We start from the raw sequence: 25231 nt of genomic DNA on the forward strand, positions 1-25231 counted from the left end.
GCCTTACTGAAATCAAGATACACTATGTCCACAGCATTCCCCTGATCCACCAAGCTTGTAATTCCATCAAAAAAGGAAATCAGATTGGTCTGTCATGACTTATTTTGAGAAACCCATGCTGGCTCTTTGTAATCACAGCATCCTTTTCTAAATGCTCACTTCAGCCTTGTCCTTTTAATTATCCCAGTGACCTGAAATGTTTTATACTGTGATGCCAATAAAGGTAATTGATTTGATTTGAAATGCTCACAGACCGACTGTTGAATCATCTGTTCTAGGACCTTCCCTGGTACTAATGTCAAGCTCACTGGTTGGCAGTTACCTAGGTCTTCCTTTTTCTCATTTTTTGAAGATGGGGACAACATTTGCCTGCCTCCAGTTTGTAGGGACCTCATCTGTTCTCCAAGATTTCTCAAAGATCATAGACAAAGCTTCTGTAATTACATCTGCAAGCTCCTTTAGTACCCTTGGATGCAGCTCATCAGGCCCTGGAGATATGAATTCAATTAAAGTAGCTATGTGTTCCCTTACTACCTTTTCCTATCTTGTGCTGCAGCTCCCTCCTTACATCATGTATTGTGTTATCACCAGGTTGGGCATCACTTTCCTTTTGATGAAGACAGAGGCAGAGTAGGTGTTAAGTAGTTCCGTCTTCTCTCTGTCACCCAATAGCATTTCCCCGTCTTCTCCATGCAGAGCACCTACCACTGGCTTGTTCTTCCTCTTACTTTGGACATAGCCAAAGAGACTTTTTTATTATTTGTAATGGTTGGGTGGTAGCAAAAACAGCAGATCCTCAAGCTGGACAGGGAAGCCAAAGGTCCAAAGGTGGCCAGTGGCAGTACCGGCCAGCCTGGGGTTCTGAATCTGGAGGCAGGGGGCCCAAGGCTGGCAGGCAGAGGACCCAGCAGAGCTGGAGTGCTGCAGCAGCCTATTCTAGCAAACCTCCATGGCTCACTGGGTGCTCACCCACCACCTCTCGTCACACTGTGGTTTACAACTTAAACGCAAAAAGATTTAAGAGCCAAACACTTTCAAGATGAAGGGCTGCAGTCACATAGTGGTGCAACCATACCCTCCAACATTTCTCCTATGAAAATAGTGACTTCCCATTCCATAATGATAATTTTACTATTTATACCCCACGGGTTGCTCTAACCACAACATATATAAAAACTTAATAAAATTTAAACATTAAAAATATTTCCTGTACAGGATTGCCTTCAGACAGTTCAGGGGTTGGATAACTCCAGACCCTAAGGAAAACTGGGACATTCCAGAATCAAACAGCTTCTCTAAATCAGAGATGTCCCTGGAAAACAGGGACACTTGGAGAGTCTGTGCAACCGTATGCCAGGGTTCTGCCTGCCCTTTCAGGATACGGAGGACATGAGGTTGGCTTCCAGTTTAACCATAAACCTGGTGTAAAAATTCAGCTTCGACCTAAACTTCCGAAACTGTTAAGTAAAACCGGGGGGGTGGGGGGGGTGGGAATTGGCAAGCCAGAAATCAGGCAATAGAAGTGCAAAAAACAATGACAGGCTGAATCAAATGCATTCCAGTCTTTCAGTGTCTTTTAACCCCAAGTGCCTGAAATTAGTTGGATTTCTGTCAACTCTGACTAATTTCAGACATGTGGGGTGAAAAGGCAGTGACATGTGCAATTGAAAAGCAATGAAATAAACTCCCCAGGCATAATCTTTCTTGGCCCCTAGCGAGTGCCTGCCAAGTGGGCCTGATTTGCAGACCAGGCTCTTCATCATCTCTCCTGAAAACTCCCTCCCACCCCCATTCCTTCTCTTCAGGCACCTGCTAAATGCCCAAGAATACACACACACCTGAGCACTGATAACAGGCAAACTGTTGGAAACAACACAAAACTGGGCATGTTGATGATTCCATTATTATCACTTGCAGTTTCAACTGGACATGACGGGAGCTCTGATCGCACAGGAGAGGAGACCTGATAGGCAATCTGTTTGGAAGCTTTTCTTAACCCCTTCCCCCCACTGCTTTCCTGATTAAAAACTGCCCCACCCAGCTGCTACACGCCCTGTGGTACCTAAATGTCATTCCCCCAATATATGAAAGTATGAAGGTAATATCAGAAATTTATAAGAAAAACTAACCTATATAAAACTGCCCCTCAAAGGTCAGTACTGTGCCCCTCTGAGGTCTGCTCCTGAGCCAGCTGCCTAGTTGGCCCTGCATGAACCGCAGGAGCAGCTGAAGAGCAGGGCATTGCTCACCTAGATTTTGCTGGCATGCACTACCAGCTTAAAGTGCAGCTAGCTCATTCTTTTCCTCAATTTTGCTCAAAGATGGTCTTGAGGGAAAATGCATAAAAACATAGTATTTTCTGACAGGATATATATGGATTGTGACTAACATTACGTGCAACTGCTTCCCAAACCAGCAGTAAGAGTGCACAGGATGCAGGGGACAGAACCAATCTTTATATTTTCACCCAGCACCAAGAGCCAGGCTGTGTCCAGTTTCCCAAAATGTCCTGTGTCAGGAAATTCTACCAGTATATCTAAGAACTCTAGATGCTCTTCTGTTTTTCCCCATTTGACCTGCCAGGCCACAGTGTTGGCTGGTGCCCACTGGCACTGGTAGGCCAGACAGCAGCAAGACCCAATGACAGGCAGAGCCAACTAATTCTCATTTTGTCTCCATCTTCTACACTGATACTATGGACGAGGAAGCAGGAGGCTGGATGAAGGCAGATTGAGCTTGTGGGCCAGTGCCCTATTTGTCCTTATGGACCAATCCCCACAGCATGCCCACCTGCTACACCTAGCATCCTGCATGACATTTATTACTATTTATTGTAGGAGCGCAGGGCAGCAAACAAAACCACAATTTAAAAATGAAAACAAAGCAAAAACATTCTGAAACATATACAAAATTCTAAAAACCCAGCTGACAAAATGTAGTGATGGCCACCGACTCAGAAGGTTTAGGATTAGACAGATTCAGGGAAGATAAGGCTATCATTGGTTTTATACCACCTGTACTGTTGGAGTAGCTGTTAGCATCCGTTTTTCTAGAGAGACAATGGAGTGTGCCTCCAAGGGTGAAGCCATATCTCTGGAGTATCACAGCGCCCGCTGTAGCTGCAGAGACTGGTACCTAGCAACTGCTGCCTCCAGTGTTGCTTTTACTGCATTCATTAGTAGCACTGAAGTGACCTTGCTGGGGTGCAAGCCTGAGCTGTGGGTCCTGGGCTGCCCAGAAGACACCCACCCCAGCCTGCCTCGCTGATGTGGACCAAGGGAATGCAGAGAAATAGGTTTGGCACCAGCTTGGCTGCTGGAAGGAGGCGTACAAGACACCATTCAACTTTCCTAGGGACTCCACTCCTGATTTGTGTAGGGTTACTCCTTAGCCTTTCCTTCTCCCAAGGCAGATGGTATGGAGGTATTATGCCTCTGAACACCACTTGCTGGGAAGTGCAGATGGTGAGAGCAAAGTTGCACTCAGGTGCTGCTTGTGGGCTTCCCATGGCCACGTGGTTGACTGCAGTGAGCACAGAGTGCTGGACCAGATGAGACTTTAGTTCATGTGCTTAACTGGGCTTCGAAACCCACCAGCACACCCATCATCCTCTTTGGCTGCAGCTGTCTTTCAGAAGGACAGAAGTCATTTTGTTTCTGCATTAAGGCAAAGTGGAATTAATTTGCCCCCAGTTGTGCTATGGCAGTTTGGAAAGAAGGCTATCAAGACTTCGTGCTACTTTCCTGTGCAATTCACACAGGAGGAGGTAGGGGTGGGAGTTGGAAATCCCACCACCACATATACTCAAAATGTGAGCTTGGAAATAAATTCCATGAAGTGATCTCGACATTCTGACAGCTGCAATTTATCATCATAAATTACTGTGCTTTGCTGCAAAGTTTCTGTCATATGAAGACAGTGATCCTCCTAAATTGCCTAGTGCCCTCTTCAATAATTATCTTAGTTTTCAAAGATATAGATATCCTAGATAAAGGACATCTCAATCCATAGACAAATAGAAGAACTTGGATCTCATTGTACATCTGCGGAAATACCCATGCATAGCTCTATTAGTCTTTAGATGAGGGTCATTTGTTCAGCCAAAATGTCACAGTGCATTACTTAAAGGGAGAAATTGGTGAGGGTGCATCAGACAGGATGTGCAGCAGTAAGCAAGCCTGTCTTTTATGTATCTTCTTCATTTTAATCAATGCATACTTTATATTTCCTGTATGGAGGCGGCTTTTCTGCATTTTCTACTACCTCTGTGCTTTGAAGACCTGTGTAGTGCTCCAGCCCATGCGATAAGAGCATTAGAAGCCCACTGTCAGGATGGACTGGAACTGGGAAACTCAGCTTCAAGTGGACACTCTATCATGAAACTCCCTGGATGACTTTGGGGAACTCATTCTCTGCCTAACCCACCTCACAGGGTTGTTGAGAGGATAACATGCTGGGTGAGGTGAGGGGAACTCTTTGAAAGGTAATTAGAAACAGCAATGATAATACAGTCTGGATCTGTGGCTGCTCCCTAAAACCACCCTGAAAACTGCTCCTGAGGATTGCGAGACACTGAGTAATGGGGAGCTGGAAGAGGACATCAGCTAAAATCAACACCCCCCCCCCAATAGGAGCAGAAGGGATCTGCCGGATCCTAGCTTATTTAAGTAAACTAAAATTAAGGCAATCACAACAACACATTGCAGGGGGATTTCTTGCACATTGTGCTATTACAGCAGAAATCTCTTCATCTAACTGACCAACGAAGGAAGACATACAACTTATTTTGACTTTTAACGGAACACTGATCAATGAAATACAATCATACCTTGGAAGTCAAACAGAATCCGTTCCAGAAGTCCATTCGACTTAGAAAACATTTGAAAACCAAAACACAGCTTTTGATTGGCTGCTTGGAGGAAGGGTTTTTGGAATTCTTTGGTGATAAAGTTGTTATATTGGACTGGAGGGAGGCTGTTCTTGACATTTGTGTAAGGGAAATGTGTGGAAGGGGAAATGTTTGAACTTGAGATGTCTGGTTTAAGATTGGGAAACATCACCTAGCAGAATGAGGAGCAGCTGGATATTATTCTGGACTACAGCTGGATAGCATCCTGGAGCACTTTGAATATTTTGAGTAATCTTTATAAATACAATTAACAGAGAATCAGAAGTCCTCTTTATTTCTTTATTTCTCTCTTCTTTTTCTTTTCATTTCCCCCCTTCTTTTTCTTCTTTTAACTACTTTGCTTTTGCTTAAGGTTTGTTTTGTTCTTTGATGCCCTCTGAATTAATGAGGTTATGTACATGAAGGCGATGGCTGGCTGGTGAAAGCCCTGTGTGAGATGCAGGGAAGAGAAGATTTCCCAGGCTGGGAGGCTGGGAGAAGTAAGAGAAGCTCCCAAGTGAAAGCTGGGAGGGTCCACCCCCTTCTGTGTGAGAAGGGCTTTGTAATCCCATCTCTTTTGCTTTTAGATTAGTTTGTTCTTTATTGTATTGTATGATGAAAAAATTCAATAAAACATTATGCAGAAAGAAAGAAAGAAAGAAAGAAAGAAAGAAAGAAAGAAAGAAAAATAAACCACATCGGTCTATCTCTATTGGAGATGCAGCAGCAAGAACAATCTTAGTTATCATAAGAAGAAGAGAGCTTGACTCTCAACATAAGCTGCTGTGCGAAGTGAATTTGGCTTTCATCCTAGCCACTATGGCCATTCTTTCAGTGATGGACGATAGCTCAGAGGCAGACCATATTGGAGGAAGGGCTGTAGCTCAGTGGTGGAGCATCTGCTTTGAATACATAAAGTCCCAAGTTCACTCCCTGACATCTGCAGTTAAAAGGATCAGGCGGCGGGTGATGGAAAGACCTTCTGCCTGAGCCTTTAGAGAGCCACCTGCACCCAAAGCAAACAGTACTTATAGGCTATACAGACATAGAGTCTGATCTGGTATGAGGCAATTTCCTATGTTCCAATCTTGAAACCTCTTCATTCTCACAACCTTCATAGTCTCGGCATCAACATATAAAATTATTTTTGCCTGTTGGGTTCTTATACATTTCTCTGTGTTTTGCCATGAGAAACAGACTTACTCAGTCCATGCTATCTGAGTACCAAATGACACATGACTCTTCTATAGCCCTACGGAATGGCATCAGACATGATGCTGTCTTCTCCCCAAACAATGTATGTTCCATGGTAATGTTTACAGTATTACCTGCATCTATTAAGACTTGGTGCCTGCAGGGGACAGAGGAAAAGGTTAACAACTACCAGCTCTTGATTTAAAAGTGGCCTTAAATCAACTCTCCCCACTCCCCCAGTGACTGTACTAATAGTGATATGGTGTGGAGGGAGTAACAGTTGTGTTGTGTCAATGGGATGATGGTAGAGTACAGGGCCAGAATAGGCTGCTGAACTCCTCCTTCTAAAAGGGCTCTCTGGAAAAATGTGCAAGTTTATGACAACATGTAGCTTTATTTTATGCATCTACAAAACAGGGATAATTCATCATGGCATTAATATAATCTTTTCATCATTCTTTCTTATGTCTGTATTGCGCATAGCAGTCCTGGTACACCTGAGCCACGATTAAACAAATAGGAGCCTTCCAAAAATTTATAGATGCCTTTAGTTAATATATTTTATCACTCCTGTGCCTGCCAGTAGCACATTGCATCCCCCAGCAGTGAAACCTCTGCAGGGCTAGAACAGCAGGGAAAATTATAAGCAATACAATTTCTGAAATCACAAAAATGATTCCACTTAAGACTTCCCACTCCTATATGAATCATGGATTTAGAACCTGCCAGTTCAGTGCTAGCCTTCTGATAGATTTAAGAGTCAGCAGTTCATACCTATGTGCAGAGGAGGAATTGGAAGTTCATACTCAAAGGCTGGGCCAGGAAATTTATTTCTCTCCCACTATTCTCTCCATCGTATTGCCACACAATCCCATCCCACATCAGGGCTCTCATCCCTATTGTTACCTCTCTCACACATTTTGGTATCCTCTCATGAATGTTGTGAGAATATCTTCAGGCAGAGCTCTTTGCCTGGCCTGTTCCCAGAGATGGAGGGGGAAGGAAACTCAAACCTTTGGAATGCAAAGCATGGGCTCTACCATTCAGCCAGGCCCTTTCCCCAATAAAACAGCACCATGTGCATGTAGAGGAGACAATTCTTTGAGCTTACCATAGTAGTAAAAATTGTAATAATCCATGTTATGTTCCATTAGTCTTGTCATGTTTTATGCTACAGCCCATCATTCTTGCAGATATGATGTGATGCTATGTGTCAGAATACCAACAATTATTTGGTATGGATGAAATGCTGCTCTGCTCCATTTGTGGAGAACGTGGGGTTGCTTGACATACATCAATGGTTAGCCCTCATGAATGCAGCTCTGAGTTGTACAAAAATGTAATTAATACATTCTTAGCCCTACATACAAAAGCAGAGGACTTTCTTTATTAAGAACTGCCTTGCTGGAACAAGCCAAAGGCAACCAGCACAGACAGGGCATAAAGGTGGTGGCTTGCTCTGTTTGCACTAAGCATTTAGTATTTGGAAGTGCACTACCAGCTGTATCTATTCTCCCCTAACTTGCTTCAAAAAGTGATCTAAGCTAGTGACCATCAAAATAATTACATTCTTGTGAAGAAATACTTCTTTCTTGTCTGACCTGAAGCTTTCAGCCAATCATCTTCATTGGGTTAGCCCCAAGTTCCAGTATTATGGGAGATAATTTATAACCGCATAAACATCTATCGTGTCTCCCTGCCTGCCCCTCTCGGAAACATAAAAACCTCAAATGCTTTCTTATTTCCCCCCAATTTAAGAGGGCTACCGTACTTTCCCCATTCATGTGACTTAATATCTTGTCAGGTGTTGGATTTGGCAATCATATTTTCACGATTAAGGTGGTACGGTCCAGACACAGGTTTACCATCTGCTGGTGAGATCCAACTTTCTCAGGAAACATCATAATAGCTGCTCCGTTGGAGTGCTGGGTACTTTGTCAGTATGGGAGTTCTGGCAAAAACCCAACCTTGCCTTCACTGGAGGCTGCCTTGGAGAAAACTTGGGTTTCTAAGAGGTGAAAGGAAAAAAGTGTATACTCAGGTTTCTGCTCATCACCGTGACTTTTGGCCAACATAGACATCTTCAATTCACGGTACTTGCAGAGATGATATGCCCATCAGTGCCCATTAAACTAAATGTCAAGTTTTGGAATAAGTAAGTGTCAAGCTGAATAGGCAGTCATTAGCACATGAATAACATTGTCCCAATTTCCTTTTTAAGTAGCAAAGAACTAAGAAAGTTTTCTTGCTATGGAAATATGTATCGGGACTGCAACAATGAGCGCACTGGAGACTAGCTAAGCAAGCGGAAGGACATTCTGGCCTAGGCACAGTCCCAAGGAACTTTAGGAAATTCTATGCCCTCACTCCCAGGAACAATGTGGAAAGAGGAAAAGTAGCCTGTTAACAGTCATCAGGCAGAGAAGAACCAGCTGTGCGAACCCCACACCCAGGGGCAAAACTAGGCTTCATTGCACCAGAGTCAAAGACCCAGTCTGGCACCCCCCCACACATTTGTGTACCTTTTATACACAGGATGGGAGGCTCAATGGTGCCCCTCTGGAGGCTTCACCCGGGGGAAAAACTCTGGCTAGCCCCCCCCCCATAGAATCATAGAGTTGGAATAGACCACAAGGGCCATCGAGTCCAACCCCCTGCCAAGCAGGAAACACCATCAGAGCACTCCTGACATATGGTTGTCAAGCCTCTGCTCCAGCTCTGCCCCACCCCAGTTAGTAACCGACAGTTGCAACATAACTACAGAAGTCATCTTGACCTCTGCCATCAGCACAAGGGTACAGAGTACTTCCATGGATATTTTAGTGTGCCGTCCTGAACAAATTTACCTCAGAACACTGGGATTTACTTTCAAGTAAATGTGCACAGGGTTGCTAACATGTTGTAAGCTGCCTTGAAGAACCTTTGGTCAACTATTGAGATATAAGTCTTTAGAATATATTGTCCAATTGTATGTATTTATATCCCACTTTTGTAACATGCATGGTTCCTCACACTCCACCATTTTAACCTTACAAAACCCTGTTTTAACCTTACAAAACTCTCAGTTTAAGCTGAGAGAGCGAGCAACAGGCCCAATGTTGCCCAGTGAGCTTCATGGCTGAGGATATGAACCTGGGTCATGCCTGTCCTAGTCTACTTACTGCACCATGCTAAATCCACTTTTGCCTCTAGTAGGTATCAAGATATAAGAAATGTCTGGAGTGACCTATGGCAATAGGTAAGCAGTTGATCATGCTGCTTAAATGAAAACAAAAACAGAAAACCCCACCCATTTTCTATTAAGTCAAGTGTCAACTGCACCTTTGTGCTTAGTGCGCACATGACTACAAGCATCACTCATCCATCATCCATCAAGTGCTAACTAGCAGTGTAATCATGAGGCAGAGAACTTCCATATCACTTCATAGCAATGTTTTCAATGAAGATAACTAAGTCAACACGTTTTGGATTAATCAAGCAGCATACTGTGTGAAATAAGCCCTAGCTGCAAACTAGAGAGCCAGTGTGGTGTAGTGGTTAAGAGCGGTAGTCACGTAATCTGGGAAACCGGGTTCGTGTCTCCGCTCCTCCACATGCAGCTGCTGGGTGACCTTGGGCCAGTCACACTTCTGTGAAGTCTCTCAGCCCCACTCACCTCACAGAGTGTTTGTTGTGGGGGAGGAAGGGAAAGGAGAATGTTAGCCGCTTTGAGACTCCTGAAGGGGAGTGAAAGGCGGGATATCAAATCCAAACTCTTCTTCTTCTTCTTCTTCAAACTGCTCCTTGGCTCCAAGACCTGCTGTGTTCATAAGTTCTGACACAAATCTCAGGAAATGATACTGTACTGTCAATTGAACTGCCTTGCCATTCTTTGGTTTGTTAAATCTGGGGTGCTCAAAGAGGGGTCATGAATCATACAGAGTCATGAGGCTAGAACATAGTCTGAGAAATGCTGTCTTAGATGTAGCTTCATCAGCCAGAACAACAGCTGAAATAGTTTGGGTTGTGTGCTCAAATCCATACTAACACAACGATTGTGCTTGCTGAACTTGGGCCATGCTGCTCTGGGGTTCACCTGGGCGATGCGCAACATGGGAGAATCCACAGGGCAGTTCATGCAGTCATGTTTAGTGCCTGCTTGTGCGAGTGGCGCATTGTGTAGCTTCCTCCACAGATAGAATGTTCATATAAACTCAAGCACAATGCTTTTCTATCATTTGAGATGTCCTCTTGTCAGGCATCAATACTGTTTAGACTGTGAGAAAAGAATGCTACTGAAAAAAGGAAAGAAAGGCAGGAAAAAGAATATCGGCTCACAGCTATAGCAGCGGCAAAACTTTGTTTCCGTCTGAAAATCTCCGTTGGTGGTTGATGTACAATGAGAGGTTTTGGTCCTTAGCCAGTTCCCAGCATCAGACATTGTAATTAATTGTCAGCTGGCAAACTCACTAAAAAGCCAACGGCTAAGAAGCAAGACTACGGCTCTCGTTCCTAGGCTTCATCTCCAATTCACAATTGTGAAATTTTGGCACAGAAATGAAGGTGCTACAAGGCAAAAACTGTGTGGAACCTTTCATTAGTGCTAACATTCACTTTCCGGTTGTTTTCAATGTCAAAGAAACCGAAAAGTTGAATTTAAAAAACAACCTAATGTTCACTGAGGTTGTAACTCTCTCATAATCTCTGCTAAGGGACAGAGGGAACTCACATACAGTGGTACCTCGGGTTAAGTACTGAATTTGTTCCAGAGGTCCGTTCTTAACCTGAAACTGTTCTTAACCTGAAGCACCACTTTAGCTAATGGGGCCTCCTGCTGCTACTGCGTCGCCAGAGCACGATTTCTGTTCTCATCCTGAAGCAAAGTTTTTAACTTGAAGCATTATTTCTGGCTTAGCGGAGTCTGTAACCTGAAGCATATGTAACCTGAAGCGTATGTAACCTGAGGTACCACTGTATCTGGTTAACTACAGTTAGCCATACCACACACCACATGGAGTTATCTAATTGTTGTCTGCTCTAAAATGCTCTAAAATGTATGTTTCTTATGGCGTTTCCGCGCACTCTGGTTTCCGTCACGGTGTTCTGTTGCGCCAGAAGCAGTTTAGTCATGCTGGCCACATGACCCAGAAAGCTGTCTGTGGATGAACGCCGGCTCCCTCGGCCTGAAAGTGAGATGAGCGTTGCACCCATAGTCACCATTGACTGGACTTAACTGTCCAGGGGTCCTTAACCTTTACTTACTGTATTCTTTTGATTCTACTTCTGTTTTTGATATTTTTTGTATGTTGTAAACTGCTTAGATAATTTCTTTGAAATATCAAGTGATCTATAAATTATCTAAATAATAATGAGCAAACCAACAAACCAATTTGTGATCCAACAAATTGAAACATAGCCCTTTGCCTTACATGATGCCCCTCCTGCTGTTGTTGACGCCCATTTGTCTTGAGAGACAATGGAGGGGTGACTTCAAAGCACTGAAGTGCCCTCACCAGCCCACAAGCCGGAATCGTGCATATGGAGGTCCTAGACTGCCCAGATGTCAAGACCATCACCCCTCGGCCTTGGAAAGCAGAGCAAGACTTTTGGCAGCAGCTTGGCTGCAGGAGTTGCTGAAAGGAGGCATACAAGGCGCCATCCAACCATCTGAGGGACTCCACTTTGGATTAGCACAGGGTTTACAGTGACGGTTTAGGATCAGAGTATTTCTTCTCCAAGATGGGCTACCTTCCCAGGTTGACAAGCCCCATTTGCCCCTCACTTCCCTCTACAATATGGGGTGTTCGGGGAGGGGGTAGTACCGCTAGATGCTGTCAGCATTCAACAGCAGCCACACCCTAAAAACAGCTTTGAATGGCTGGCTAAACCAGGTGAGGGTAGCTGATGGGTCTCAAATCCTCAGTGAGTGAGGGACTTCCCTGCATGCGAAGACAGGCTCCAGTAGTAGACAGCATGATTGTCCAAGCATTTGATACAAGTTACACCTAGGGGGCTATAATCTGCTTGGAGGGTCACATGCCACTGTGCGTCTGCCATACAGAAGTTGCTTAATTATTTCATACAATGCTAAAAATGATGGGCAAGGGAGCACAAACTCTTTGGTGGCACACGCTGCATGCATCCAGGTCATTTGTTTTCTCTATCTAAATGCTCCTTATGGATTTACTGAATAACACAAACAAATCACATGCAATTACCGTATTTTTCGCCCTATAGGATGCACCGGCCCATAGGACGCACCTAGTTTTTTTTTGGGGGGGGGGATAAAGAAAAAAAAATTATCCCCCCCAGCCGCGGCTGCAGCAGAGCCCTGCAGGAACTCCCGCAAGGCTCCCTGGGCTGCGGATGTCTGCCCGAAGTGCGGGGCGCTCTGCTGCAGTGCACCCCGTGCTCCAGGCAGCAGGCTGCTATCCGCAGCCTAGGGAGGTCTGCGGGAACTCCCGCGGGCTCCCCAGGCTTGCTGATAGCTTCCTGGAGAGCGAGAGGGGTCGGTGCACACCAACCCCACTCGCTCCCCAAGCTTCAGCGAAAGCCCGCATTCGCCCCATAGGATGCACACAGATTTCCCCTTCATTTTTGGAGGGGAAAAAGTGTGTCCTATAGGGCGAAAAATACGGTACATCCCACAAGATGGAGAAGGACAAACATTTAAAAGGAGGAAAGGAAGAAGAGAAAGCAGGGAAATAAGCAAGGGAAGCTCATTTCCATTTTAAATACAGTATTAGTTACTCAACTTTTTACCATCCCCCCTCCCCCGGTTCCTGTCCATTTTCTTTGGAATCCAGGAGTGGATTTAAGCTTTTTAATCAACACACAACACTGATTTCTGAACAGAGGGGAGTCCAAACAGGCCTGCTATTAAGCACGGACTGTTAATTGTCCTTCTCTAGCAAATCACAGCAGCAGTTAAAGGCAGCATTATCTTGGCTTTTGCAGAAATGACCTTTGAAATTATATTAAACATCCATAATTGATTGCACTGATTTCCAGACAATTGTTTTAAATAAAAAAAGCCAGTTGTGGACTGCTTTCTCTTTGCTACATGGGAAATGTCCACGGCATGTTTTATTTTGGTTTGCTTGGTCTCCAGAATTGCACAAATTAATGAAAAACTTTCTAAAACAATCTGTAATTCAATCTTTAATTACATTACAACCATGTTTGTAAACATAATAAAGCAGGTTGCTCACAGAGATTAGGCCAGTTCAAGGGGTGCACCGGCCACATCAGACGTGGAATTGAAATGTGCGGCTGGAAGAGCTGTGCAATGCAGCAGCGGCTGGGCTCTGCCATCTCAGACAGCAGCTGATGAACTGCATTTCTGAATGATCCCCTACATTCAAAATAAAACAAAATACAACTCTCCCTTATCATTTTTCCAACCAAGGAAACAACTTGTCAGGGAACTGGAACAGTTTTTAGATGGGGGCAGACTGCCAACAGCACAGGACACCTCTGCAAAAACATCTGCACCAGCTGCTTAGATGCTACCAAGTCCTGAATAACTTGGGACCAGGATACCTTAGGGCTGCCTGACCCCTTATGGCCCAGCCTGGTCACTGAGATCACCCCTCCCCCTGCTTCACAGAGGCCCAACCGACCTCAACTAGAAGTCCAAGGCTGAGGAACAGTCTTCAAGCAGAGATTCAGCTTGACTCTCAGGTCTCTCCGGCAGTCCTTTGTAGCTTTGTAGCTGTTTAATTTTCAGTCATCTGATCTATCTGTATCCTTGATATATTTTATAATATGGCACTAGAAAGAAGACTGAATAAACCCCTGACTTGCTCTGAGAGTGACCTTCTGGTTCGATTGTCCCTATTTTCAACAAATGATGTATCGCCAGTAGGAGTATCTGATTTTTCTCTTGAAGCCTTAAGCAAGGAGAAGGGATGAAGATGTCTTGTGGACAAGAAGCAAACTCGAGAGCATACTATCAATACAATATCCAGAATCCACCTGCCCACCGGTGAATAAAGGCTGGCAGCATTACACCCCCTGGGGAGGCAGATTTACTGGGAGCTAATTCAGGCGGAAGTATTTTTCTCCCCTCTTTTGGGGGCCTTGAGGATGCAGAGGAAGACTTTCCTGATCTGAAGGAGGAGGGGAAGGGAGCACCCCATCCTGCCTACCCCCTCTACTCTGAATGGAAAAGAAGGGGCAAGACTTGGAAAATTGTTGGGGAGTATGAAAAAACTGAGTCTGGCATGACTTTTCCTTAGGCTTGTTGGCGGAAGATAGGGCCTTCTTCTTATCCCTAGTATCCACCAGGTGAGGTTCCAGAGATTCCCCAAAGAGTTCGGACCCTGAAAAGGTAATGAGATCATAAAGGATTGTGACGCAGTGTCAGCACCCCACTGTCATAACCAGATTGTCTTGTAGGCCACTGTGGAAGTAGCTAAGGACCATGCATTAATTGCAGAGCGTCCATGGAAGGGTCTGCAGCCAATGCAAGGGATCCTTAATAAACTTGGGAATGTCTGCATGTGATCTCATCTCTACAGCTCACTGCTTTAAACACATAAATACAGAGAAGGTGGTGGAAGCCTGAAAGGCAAAAGCATTGGCCTCAATCGTAGGCCTCAGAGACGCTTCCACTCGTTTCCCACCTGGGTACCTGGGACCCCTTCGCCTTCTGAAGGGAGTACCAAGGATGAAGCCAGGACCACCATGGTGGATAATCACTGGACCTCTGGGGTGATTCATAAACTTATCTGGAAAGATGCAATAGAATGTTTCTTTCCCCATTTGCAAGGAGCCTAAGCTCTATGTGGGGTTCCTCATTCCGCATCCCAAGGTTTCTCAAAGGCCTTGGGGAAGGGAACAGAGACAGGCTTAGCTGCTGTGGCAGGAAGAGCTTTGGTTGCTTCCAAGGGCCCCGTAGGGGATTCGGGGGGGGGGGTCTCTTCCTCTGGCAATTGCAGCACCTGACAAGCCTTTTTAAGAAAGGCATAAAAACCTCAGCAGAGAACACCCTCGGTTGGTTCTTAACCTCAATCACTTCCTCTTCTGAGAGCTCCCTCTCTTTCATGTCTGGGTTGGGCTGGGAGGACCCCAATTCAGGCAGTTCCCCAGAGGCCACCCACTGGGCTGCAGTGGCACCCTGAGACCCGGGGAGCAGAAGCGACATCTCCTGTTGAACTACTGCCTGAGGAACAGATGTCTTAGCCTGTTCTGGTGGCAAGGGAGGGTCAACCAGAAAGGACTCCTGGGACCTTGGATGCGAGGGGCAGGAGGGGGGCTTTGTGTGGTGAATAGCCCCTCTTTGCCCTGTGGCTGCGTGTGGACTGCTTGTACTTGCATTTACTGTTATGGTGATGAAGCAAGCTGGTCCAGGTGCAAAACCCTGGAGGGAATAATTAATCTCTGTGGAAATAAACCTCTTCATCCAAGAAAGCAGTCGGGAAATTTGTTGAACTAAGGAAGGCCTCAGAACTGGGGGGGGGGGGGGCGCCTGCCATACTCATCCCTGCCTGTTCTGTCAAAGAACCTGGAGAATCACCGAAGGCTGCTTGCCTGGGATCTCAAAATGTCTAGGCCTCCTCCATTGTGCCAACATCGTGAGGAGAGAGGCTGCCCTACTGGGGCAAAGTCATTCTGTGCGCAGGAAATGAATGCAACTGAACACACTGCAGTTGTTGCTCAAACTCCCAATTTGTGCTGGGACCTGAAGGTGCAGCAACAATTCAGCCACTCGAGGCAGGCAGAGAGCACAGAGAGCGTGAAAGTCACTAGACCAACAGGTGCAGCAATCACGTCTCTAGGAGCTGTTGGGGCCTCCTGAAGAAATGCTGAGTTGTTGAAACAAAATGGTGTTCCGTTTGGGGCGGGGAAACACAAGCACCTGGCCCTGTCGCCTCTAGACAATTCCTCCTGTGCCTGACTGACAATCAGGTCAGAATCCAGCTGCCCCCTATACTCTTCCCTTCCCCACACAACAGAGTGGGGATGGGGGGGGGGAGAAACACGAAGAGATTGAAATAGAAATGAAGAAGCTGGGGGGGGGGGCAGCCAACAGGAAAACACAGTGAAAAAACTCACTCAGAAAGGGGATCTAGCAAACAGGATGAAGGAGAGGACTAGACAAAGGGAAAATCCACATAAAACAAGCACTCAAGCAAGCATTTTTCTCTACACAGAGAAAGAAGCACGAAGACCCAACCACCCCTTGCAGCAAGCAGGGTCAGTCTGGAAAGACAGGATGACTCCTCTTCTCTGGAGAGGACGCTGCAAGTTGAAGACCCTTCTTGTCTCCAGTAGGGGGAGTCATCCCTATCAGGAATGGCGTCCCCCTCCATCTGGTAAATTCCAAATTCACAAAGTGAATTCTCTTTTTCTTCCCTATTTATGGAATTCTCTCCTTGAACAGGGATGCAGTGCCAACTTTTCTTTCTCTCCCTTTGAGCTCCATAGTCATCCCTCCCATTCTCCCCCTTTCGCGTTTGTTTTCCCCACTGTCTATTTTCAACTGCACTCTATTTAGGACATGGACCTGTTTACAGTGGTGCCCCGCAAGACGAATGCCTTGCAAGATGGAAAACTCGCTAGACGAAAGGGTTTTCCGTTTTGGAGGTGCTTCGCTAGACGAATTTCCTATGGGCTTGCTTCGCAAGACGACAATGTCTTGCGAGTTCCTGCGGGTTTTTCCCCCTCCCCCTTTTCTAAGCCGCTAAGCCGCTTATCAGCTGATCCGATCAGCAGATAAGCCGCTAAAAGCCGCTAAAAGCGCTAATCCGCTAATCTGTCAATGGGCTTGCTTCGCAAGACGAAAAATCGCTAGACGAAGAGAATCACAGAACGGATTCTTTTCGTCTTGCGAGGCACCACTGTATTTTTCTTACATGGGCAAGTGGTCACATCTGTCAGTGTCATGGGCACCGGTCACAAACTGGCTGCTGTGGCAAAACACAAAATGGCAGCCATGTCCAAAAGAAACGAAAAAGAAACAGGACCACAAAATGATGTGGATATGCTCCTCCCTCAGCCACGCCACCAGGGGGCAGAAAAGTTACCGACATCAGCTACTGCTGCATTTGCTCCCAGAGAGATCTCTGTAGTTCTCCTTTGTTCAGAACAGAAGGCCAAATGGGTGTCTAATCCTGGCATCCAATGATATTTAGACATGTTCAATGTTGTTGTTGTTGTTGTTGCTTAGTTGTTTAGTCGTGTCCGACTCTTCGTGACCCCATGGACCAGGGCACGCCAGGCCCTCCTGTCTTCCACTGCCTCCCGCAGTTTGGTCAAACTCATGCTGGTAGCTTCGAGAACACTGTCCAACCATCTCGTCCTCTGTCGTCCCCTTCTCCTTGTGCCCTCCATCTTTCCCAACATCAGGGTCTTTCCCAGGGAGTCTTCTCTTCTCATGAGGTGGCCAAAGTCTTGGAGCCTCAGCTTCACGATCTGTCCTTCCAGTGAGCACTCAGGGCTGATTTCCTTAAGAATGGATAGGTTTGATCTTCTTGCAGTCCATGGGACTCTCAAGAGTCTCCTCCAGCATCATAATTCAAAAGCATCAATTCATGTTCAATGTAAGAGAGGCTAAATTGGTACAAATATGAACTAAGCATGAAGAGCAAATGCTGTCTTGCGCATCATGGGTTTTTGAAGTGCCATCTTTTGAGGGCCTTTGTGGGCACCATAGAAGGTATAAGCAGGCACCCACATTGGTGATACCCAGAGGGACCCTGATGGTGCCATATAGATAAGTACTTAATTCACTTTAAGATTATTTAGGACCTTTTCAGTTTGGGTTTGGGTTTTCTTTGCTGTTCCTTGTCACTGGCTCAAACCAGAGCCAAGGGAAAATGGAATTCTGTAACTGCAGAAGGCAACACTGCGTTAGAAACACAGAAGTGAATGCAGAGTTATTAAATTAAGGACAAAGTGCATACGCTAAATAAATAGAAAAGGAAACAGAAGGCAATCCAAGCTGTTGTGCTTTGCCTCACATTTTCAGATATTTAATATCTTGCAAAACAGTTTTATCATAATTCTGTGGTGGCTGGCAGGAATGTATTTTCTTAAATCCCCATTCTACACATGCAGCCCTTTTTACAGCTGGCTTAAGTGATCCAGTAGTAACTGTTTATATTGCCTTGTATGAAAACATGTCAGCACTTGGAAGAGTGCCCTCTCTCCCACTGAGTTCAGCGATTACCAGGGCACCACGGGGGGGGGGGGGCAAAGCCCCAGCTCTTGCCAAACTTGGCGGGAGCCAAGGAACTCCTCTAAGTCTTGCCTCCCACTTAGGTTCTCTGGCTGGGGACTGTGTGCCAGAACTCCTCCCTTTCGGGGGTGGAAGGGGGGGCAGAGCACTGCCTCTTGCACTTAGACTACCTGAGGGGGCTGCTTCCCCTTGCATCGTGGGTGGGCTGGTTCTGTCCATATCCATTGGTACCTCACAACACAGAGACACCTTGTTCTTAAAAATGGTCTTTACTCTCACATATCAGCCGCTCTCACCTAGCAGGTTTTGCTGAAAACAAAGAAATCAGTGGGAACAATTAACATGGCTGCTGTTTATTTTTATTCACAGCATACAGATACTGTGAGCACTGTGAGGCACCTGGAAGGTGAGGGGGGGACGGACTTATCTAACTTTTCACAGGTGATCAGCTCTTAAGGATATGGGACAGGTACAGCAGAAAAAGCCATAGCAGAACATTGCCTTTTCTTAATGACAGCCCTCAGCTAATACCTCTCCAGCTCAGCTCAGCTCATCAATCATCTACATCCAGTTTGGGGAGATGATTTCTCTCTCACACAGGCATTGGCTGGTAGGACTGTTCTTGAAGCACCTGCTCACCAACAACATTAGGCCACCTAAATAGAGATGCAAGCCTGGGAACAAACTTCATTTCTGCAGTTATTAAGTCCCTTCTTTTTCCAGTTGTAACCAAAACAGTCATTAGGAAGCTAAAGAATACCTTCCCCCCTTTGTTTCCCAACTGGGGGCATGTGACCCCCTGGAGGGCCCCAGGTGAAAATTGTGTAAATGGGGGATCACAGCATGAGGCTAGGGGGCCACAAAGGGAAGTGAGAAGTGGAGGTTTTTTTAAAAAAAATCCTGATTAGCTGGCTATCCCCTTGGCCAATCAGAAGCGGGTAAGGGGCAGCCCTCCAGGACCTAGCACTCCTTTTTCCAGGTGCATTTTCTTGGAGCAGGTCTGGTTTGTTTCCGGGGGGAGCGGGCGACTGCAGAGGCTCCTGTTTTGACCCATAGAGCCCGAGATCCAGAACCCCCAGGTCAGGTAAGTGTGGGGTGGGGTGGCAATGGGAAGGGCTGGGCAAGGGGACCTGCTTGTTTGCCTGGGGCTCCGATGTGCCGCCCCCAAGATAAGTGCCACCGGGGGCACCCCCCTGCCCCCAGCTATGCTACTGGGTTGGATGGCCATCTGCCATGGATGCTTCAGCAGTTTCCTACGTTGAGGGGGTTGCACTAGAAGGATGACCCCCGGGGTCCCTTCCAGATCTGTTTTTCTGCTTCAACAATATTTCATCATGTTCTTACCATTTTATGTAACTGTATTTTGTATATATTATAAAATGCTAAACAAACATGTTCTATTTACAAACAAAACATTTAAATAGCTACCTTTCTACCAGTAGGACGGGGTGGGGGGCACAGGAAGGAAAGAAGGTCAGAAGGGGCCACGGTCGCAAAAGGTTGGGAACACTGATCTATTGCACACTGCAGAAATGTTTTGGTGTATGGTACTGTATAATCTGGTTTTGTGTTAGCATGTGTTGGTGACAACATACAGGTTCAGTGTAGGCGGGAGGGGCTTATATTTTGGATTGTGTTATATTCCACTCAATTAACCCACTCAATTTTTCAATAAATGTAAAAGCCTCCTTTTTCGCATTTTAACAAAATTAGTGAATTTTATCATACTTAAAATACTTTAATAGGCATTGAAAGCTTGTTACCTCCTTTTTTCTAGTTGACTCATTATGGCAGCCATCAGAAGATTAATTATCATTTTCTGGTGTTCCTTAAAGATTCTTGTTTTAAGATACCAAAAAAGAATCACCAATGGGTCTAAAAGGAGTTTATACGTAATCTGTCCTGCCTTCTATATGAGTCATTGCTAACATTCCTTTATTGTAGGACAAGTGCAATGAGAAATTTTGACTCATTTAATGTTGAATGAAATTCTCTTGCTAGTTCATGTTGGTGGGTGAGGCAGTCCCCCTCTTACTACTAGTTATTTTAACTTTTTAAAAGAAAACTCTGGCACTTGGAGACTTAGGGAAGTTAAAAAGGAAAAAGATTTTTATTTTACAACAAAACTGTTGAAATAAAAGATGTGTCAGGAGACAGATTTTTTTCAAGAAACAGTAAACTTTCTCTCCACCCCCCCCCCCCATGGATGTTATAGGTTTCTAAACAAGATGGGAAACGTACAGCTTATATTCTCTTCATTTCCTTAAACTAATTGCAGGGGTGGTACAGCTTAGGTGTTAATACTTGCATTCTTAAACCAGGTGGTACTTTCTATCAGTTTCCTAACCTTCTATAGCTCTCACTCCTGAGGCTCCTCTAGTAGTATAGCAGACCCAGGGGATCACCACACCCCTCATAACTGGTTTGGGATTCTTCTCTTTCCAGAAGATCACTCTCCTCCTTACTGAACGGAGACCCAAGTAGAGTCTTCCCTCACACCTCTCTACTCCTGCCCCCAGTTCAGCTTCCCAGCTTTTCTCTTGTCTGTATAATCCTAAGAAGACTTAAGAGCTTCAAACTAAGCCCAGAGACTTCTTTCTCTGGATGGAGATGTTCCTCAGAGTGGATCTTACGTACCCCAACCCTCAACTGTCTTCCTTTTTCCCTCCCTAAGTGCTGACTTCAGTCCCTCTGACTAGCTGTACCTGCAGCCAATCAGAAGGAGGCTACAGTCCCGCACTCTGGTGGAATCCCGTTGCACAGCATCACCAAACTCTGGTCTACCAGAGCTTTCCAGCACAGTGGATAAAGGAAGCAACAGGATAAGAACCAACTAGAAGGAGTAGAAGTGAAACCCATTGCTTCCTTCAATGATATTAAAATGATATGAAATATTAAAGTTGCACCCAACCCCCATGGAGGCCATTCTCCAGAGGAGGACTGAACTTCTTCAGCAGTTCATGAGGTTTACAAAGAACCCTTATTTGTAGGGACAAGCCCTCATATGCAAGCTGTGAAAGAGTGTAAGAACTGCCCTGTTGGATCAAACTGCAAGAAAGGCATAAAGGCCACCGTTCGTCCTGTGGACTGTGCTCATCAATAGGCACTCACATGGATGCAAATCCTGAAGACAGAAGTGGCATTTTGGTATTGTGGTTTTGGTTTTGCAGAAGAAGTGAGCCCTTTAATTTTCCCATTTTGCATTCTGTTTGTTTGTAATAAGATAGCCCATTTGATGTTAAGATTCATCATTATGAAACCAAGTTCAGTTCTGCATCTCAAGAACTGCAGCTCAACTCCTGCAATTGTTATCAAAAGGGAGGAATTGGCAAATGCTGAATATATTGTAATGTAATATGCTATGTTATAGATTATTTCTACGCCACCTTTTCAGCCAAACAGCCCTCAACACAGTTCACAAAAGTTAACAGAAATACAATTCCATGCTGTATTTTAAGCCCCACACTTGTCTTCAAGAAAGCCAAAGAAATTATTTCTTCCTGTTCAGGACTTGATGGAGAGTTCTAATGCTTTAGGTTTATTTCTTTACCTTGCATAACCAGGAGACATTTAATGCACAAGATACTTAGCACACATTAAAATTATTCTAAAAGCCAAATGCTTTTAGCTTTCCGAAATGCAAATCATATTAATGGGAAAAAAGCAAAACTAAACTCAGAGAGTTAGGAAGACAAATTAAAGCCAATAAAGTTTGCAAGGAATAAAGATGTGTTCTAAAAGAACTACAGAAGGCTATTCTGAAGCAATGCAAATGTCAAAGCCCATACCCAGCACGGATTAATAAAATGCTAAGAGGAACTGTTGCTGGTTGTGGTGCTGTGTCATATCCTGGGACCTTAACACAGTTTATAAAGACTAATTAAACACTCGATGCTTCCACAAAAAGCAATAGGCAAACATTATTACACCTATTAAGTACAAATAAAGCAAAGTTGTGATGTTTAATTACAGAGAACACTTCATTAACAAATAGTTTTTCTCCACAAAAATGTTACATTGTCTACTATGTTTGGAACAAAACTTTAACTCCTTTTTTAAAAAAATTAAGGAGATTAATGGCACCTGAATTTGCCAAAGCAGTGAGCCCAGGCATATGCAAAGAGCAGATTACATTAAATGGGTAGATAAACATGCAACAACTAACCAAGAGTTAGAGGACACTCCTGGGAGCAGAGTTCCCCCCTCTAAATGGGAAAAGTTCTGCTAATGAGAGGTGGCCCATACGGGTGAAGCAGTAGCCTAAGCTGCTAGAACTCTGGATGGTAACACTTCAGGCTGGAAGTGGAATATGTCGTATTTTTGAATGCCAGCACCCAAGAAGTCAATAAGAGAGAAACCCACCCAACAGCAACAACAAGTAGAGGATGCAGTGAACCAACACCAGGCCGCCAAAGGTGGAAAAAAATCTACCCCTCAAAAAGCAAGACTATAATTTGATGCACGAAACACATTCTGGTTTTGGTATTACAAACTGGTGGAATAGTGTCTGGAACTTTGCTCTTCAGGAAAAACTTACTGAAGCTAAACCAGGCTCCTTTATGGCAGTCTGGTGGGAATTTTTAGATTTTGGGCTCACCTACAATTGTTTCTCAAACAACAAACAACAAAGTAGGGACTCAGCTACGTTAATCAAGTAACAATGTTATAAATGTGTTATAACAATGTGACACCAGATGGCGTTGTAGAGCTGAAATTTCCCATTTCCATTCCATTCCATATCTACCCCATTTTCCATTGTGAATTTTACAACGTTTTTCCCATACTGTTTTCAGAGCAGTTTTTTTTAATAGCTGTGTAGATCTAGCCTGGGAGAGAACAGTATCTGCAAACCTTGCTTCATATCATTGGTTCTATAATTTCTAGGAACTTACTCTTTTCATGAAAGCTGGGAATCTGGAGATTCTCTCCACACCCTTTCCAAGCACTCTAAGAAACAGAATCGAGGGTGAGGCGATGCTGTTGGAAGTGCCAGAAGATATAATGTAAGATGAGTCTTTCAGACTTAATGAGCTACCAATTTCACACAATGACAGTATAAAATAGGAACACAGAGCCAAACACAGAGACAATTCCGGAGAACCACAAACAGAAATTTCTCTCATAGTGCAGGCATCTACACTGCACCTTCTGATTTCCCATCCATTCTTTGTATTTCTTTCTCTGGATTCAAATAGAAGGGAGGGAAACCCATTCTTTTTGTTAGGGCAGCTGGAAGGGCAAAGTGCAAAGGTGACCTTAAAAGGCTGATTTGTAGGTGCTTATCCCAAAAAATGGAAAACTGCATGAAATCAGAATGTAAACGAATCTTTAGTTAAAATGTGCAGGTAACCCTGAGCCTGTAGTATAGAGAAACGGCACACTTGCAATTAGTATTCATAAGGAGACTGGAGAACCTTCCTTGTTTCAATTAAAAATAATTTCAGTACTAAACCATATCAATTAGAAAATACCCAAATAGTCCTCCTCCTTCAAATTTAGAAGCCATCTGTTGAACTTATTTTGACTAAGCAAATGGGACTAGAAATATACTGATTTGCCAAGTTAACACTTTTCAATGCACCTTGTTTCAGCAGCAACAAAGAGTCTGGTAGCACCTTAAAGAAGAGCAGTTTAACAGCTAAAAATACAAAGTGTGAATGCAGAAAACACATTCACAAGCATTCAAATTATATGGGTACAATAATCAGAGAAATAAGACTGACAGTGCTTCCTTCCTGTTTCAGTGGCAAACCTGAGCTTCCTGCTGCATGTGTGAAAAAGCTGAACCTTGTGGAAATACAAAACCAGGAACCAAAAAGCACATAAAACAAGCTTCCCCATTCCTGTCTTCAAGGGCACAGTGAAAATGTGAAAAAGAGTTCAGGTTCCTGTTCTGCAGCAATGTAGCATATTAAAAGATTTTGAAGCAAAAGCTTGTTTTCACCCCAATTTGTGTGCTTTTTTTCAGCTACGTTCTGTCCATGAAAGCTTTCTAGACAAATATGGAACCGTTACTTTGAATACACAAATATAAAAAATGTGAAATTCCAATAAGCTTTCAGTCAGCTTGAATGCAATCTGTATTATACATGAACACTATTTGCTAATATTCACTGCTAAAGGGTTTATTAGATAACCAACAAGGGGCAGGGAAAGCTCACAAGCATCTTTAAGCAGAGGCTTGACAACCATATGTCAGGAGTGCTCTGATGGTTTTAATGTTAATGTGGCACAAATGGTCAGTGAGAGATCAAATCTGGATCATTTTGGGCCATGTGTAACATTCTGTCCACTGTGCAGGTCCAGGGTGGCGCAAAAAATGTGCACCTCCTCTGTGCCCCAGAGTGGCTAGGAGCCTGCCCACCTGCCCACACGCTCCGTGGGCCACTCCTCCACTGCTCTGGGCAGCCGGGCAAGACACTCGGGCTCCAAAGGGAGTGCCCAGCAGGGCTCAGAGAGCAGGCTAGAGTTGCAGGATGAGGAAGGAGGCAGAAGGGAAAACAGTGAGCAGAGGCAGGCTGATGTGTCAGCTGGCTGCTCTGTCTCCCCTCCTCCTTCCCCTAACACCGCATAGCTCTGCTGTTCTCCCGTCTCTGAGCTGTCATCTTTCTCCTAGCCCTGCTGCAATTTGAGACTGCCTTCCTCTTCCCTGGAAGCTACAGACAAAAGGGGGGATGGACGGACACGACCTCCACCACTCCTCCTCCTCCTCTTCAGTCCAGTCCCTGACACTCAGTGACCACGGAGGAAGTCACTGGCGGAGCACAAAAGGTGATGAAAAACAAACCTTCCGAGTTTCTGGTCTCTCCCAGCTTCAGGTGCACCAATACATCTCCTTGCCAAGGGTGCAAAGGAGCCTTACATTAGCACATCACACCAGCATTTACATTAAGGAGGGCTATTCATGTTTAATGCTGATCTTTGAATGTTGCAGAATTTGGGTTTACTGCATTTGGGTCTTGCGCTTTAAGATATTCTACTGTTCT

At 44.8% G+C, this 25231-nt stretch overlaps 1 protein-coding gene and 1 long non-coding RNA gene across 9 annotated transcripts in view; one reads left to right on the forward strand and one right to left on the reverse strand.

Annotated features, from left to right (window-relative positions):
• Positions 1-25231, reverse strand: part of TPK1 (thiamin pyrophosphokinase 1) — a 253147-nt gene that overhangs the window by 10425 nt on the left and 217491 nt on the right. The window contains exon 9 of one of the 6 annotated variants that reach the window (XR_014517943.1): positions 7948-8090. The exons of 4 other annotated variants lie outside the window; for them this stretch is intronic. Coding sequence is in view for 1 of the 2 variants with exons in the window: in XM_083468889.1 (XP_083325015.1) it covers positions 23143-23222 (80 nt within the window). In the remaining variant the exon portion in view is untranslated. Of the gene's footprint in view, positions 1-7947; positions 8091-23137; positions 23223-25231 lie in introns of all 6 variants that reach the window. One more of the 6 variants, XM_083468889.1, reaches the window with a different exon arrangement.
• Positions 14783-24310, forward strand: LOC310690213. 3 transcript variants are annotated; one of them, XR_014517984.1, is made up of 3 exons: positions 14783-15415; positions 16219-16380; positions 23990-24310. It is a non-coding gene; the product is annotated as an uncharacterized lncRNA (long non-coding RNA). The 3 variants fall into 3 exon arrangements; XR_014517985.1 differs by having other exon boundaries at positions 14783-15058; XR_014517986.1 differs by lacking the exon at positions 14783-15415 and adding an exon at positions 15461-15822.

This window comes from Podarcis liolepis (genome assembly GCF_965112155.1).
Source record: "Podarcis liolepis genome assembly, chromosome: 12".
NCBI classification, from domain to species: Eukaryota; Metazoa; Chordata; class Lepidosauria; order Squamata; family Lacertidae; genus Podarcis; species Podarcis liolepis.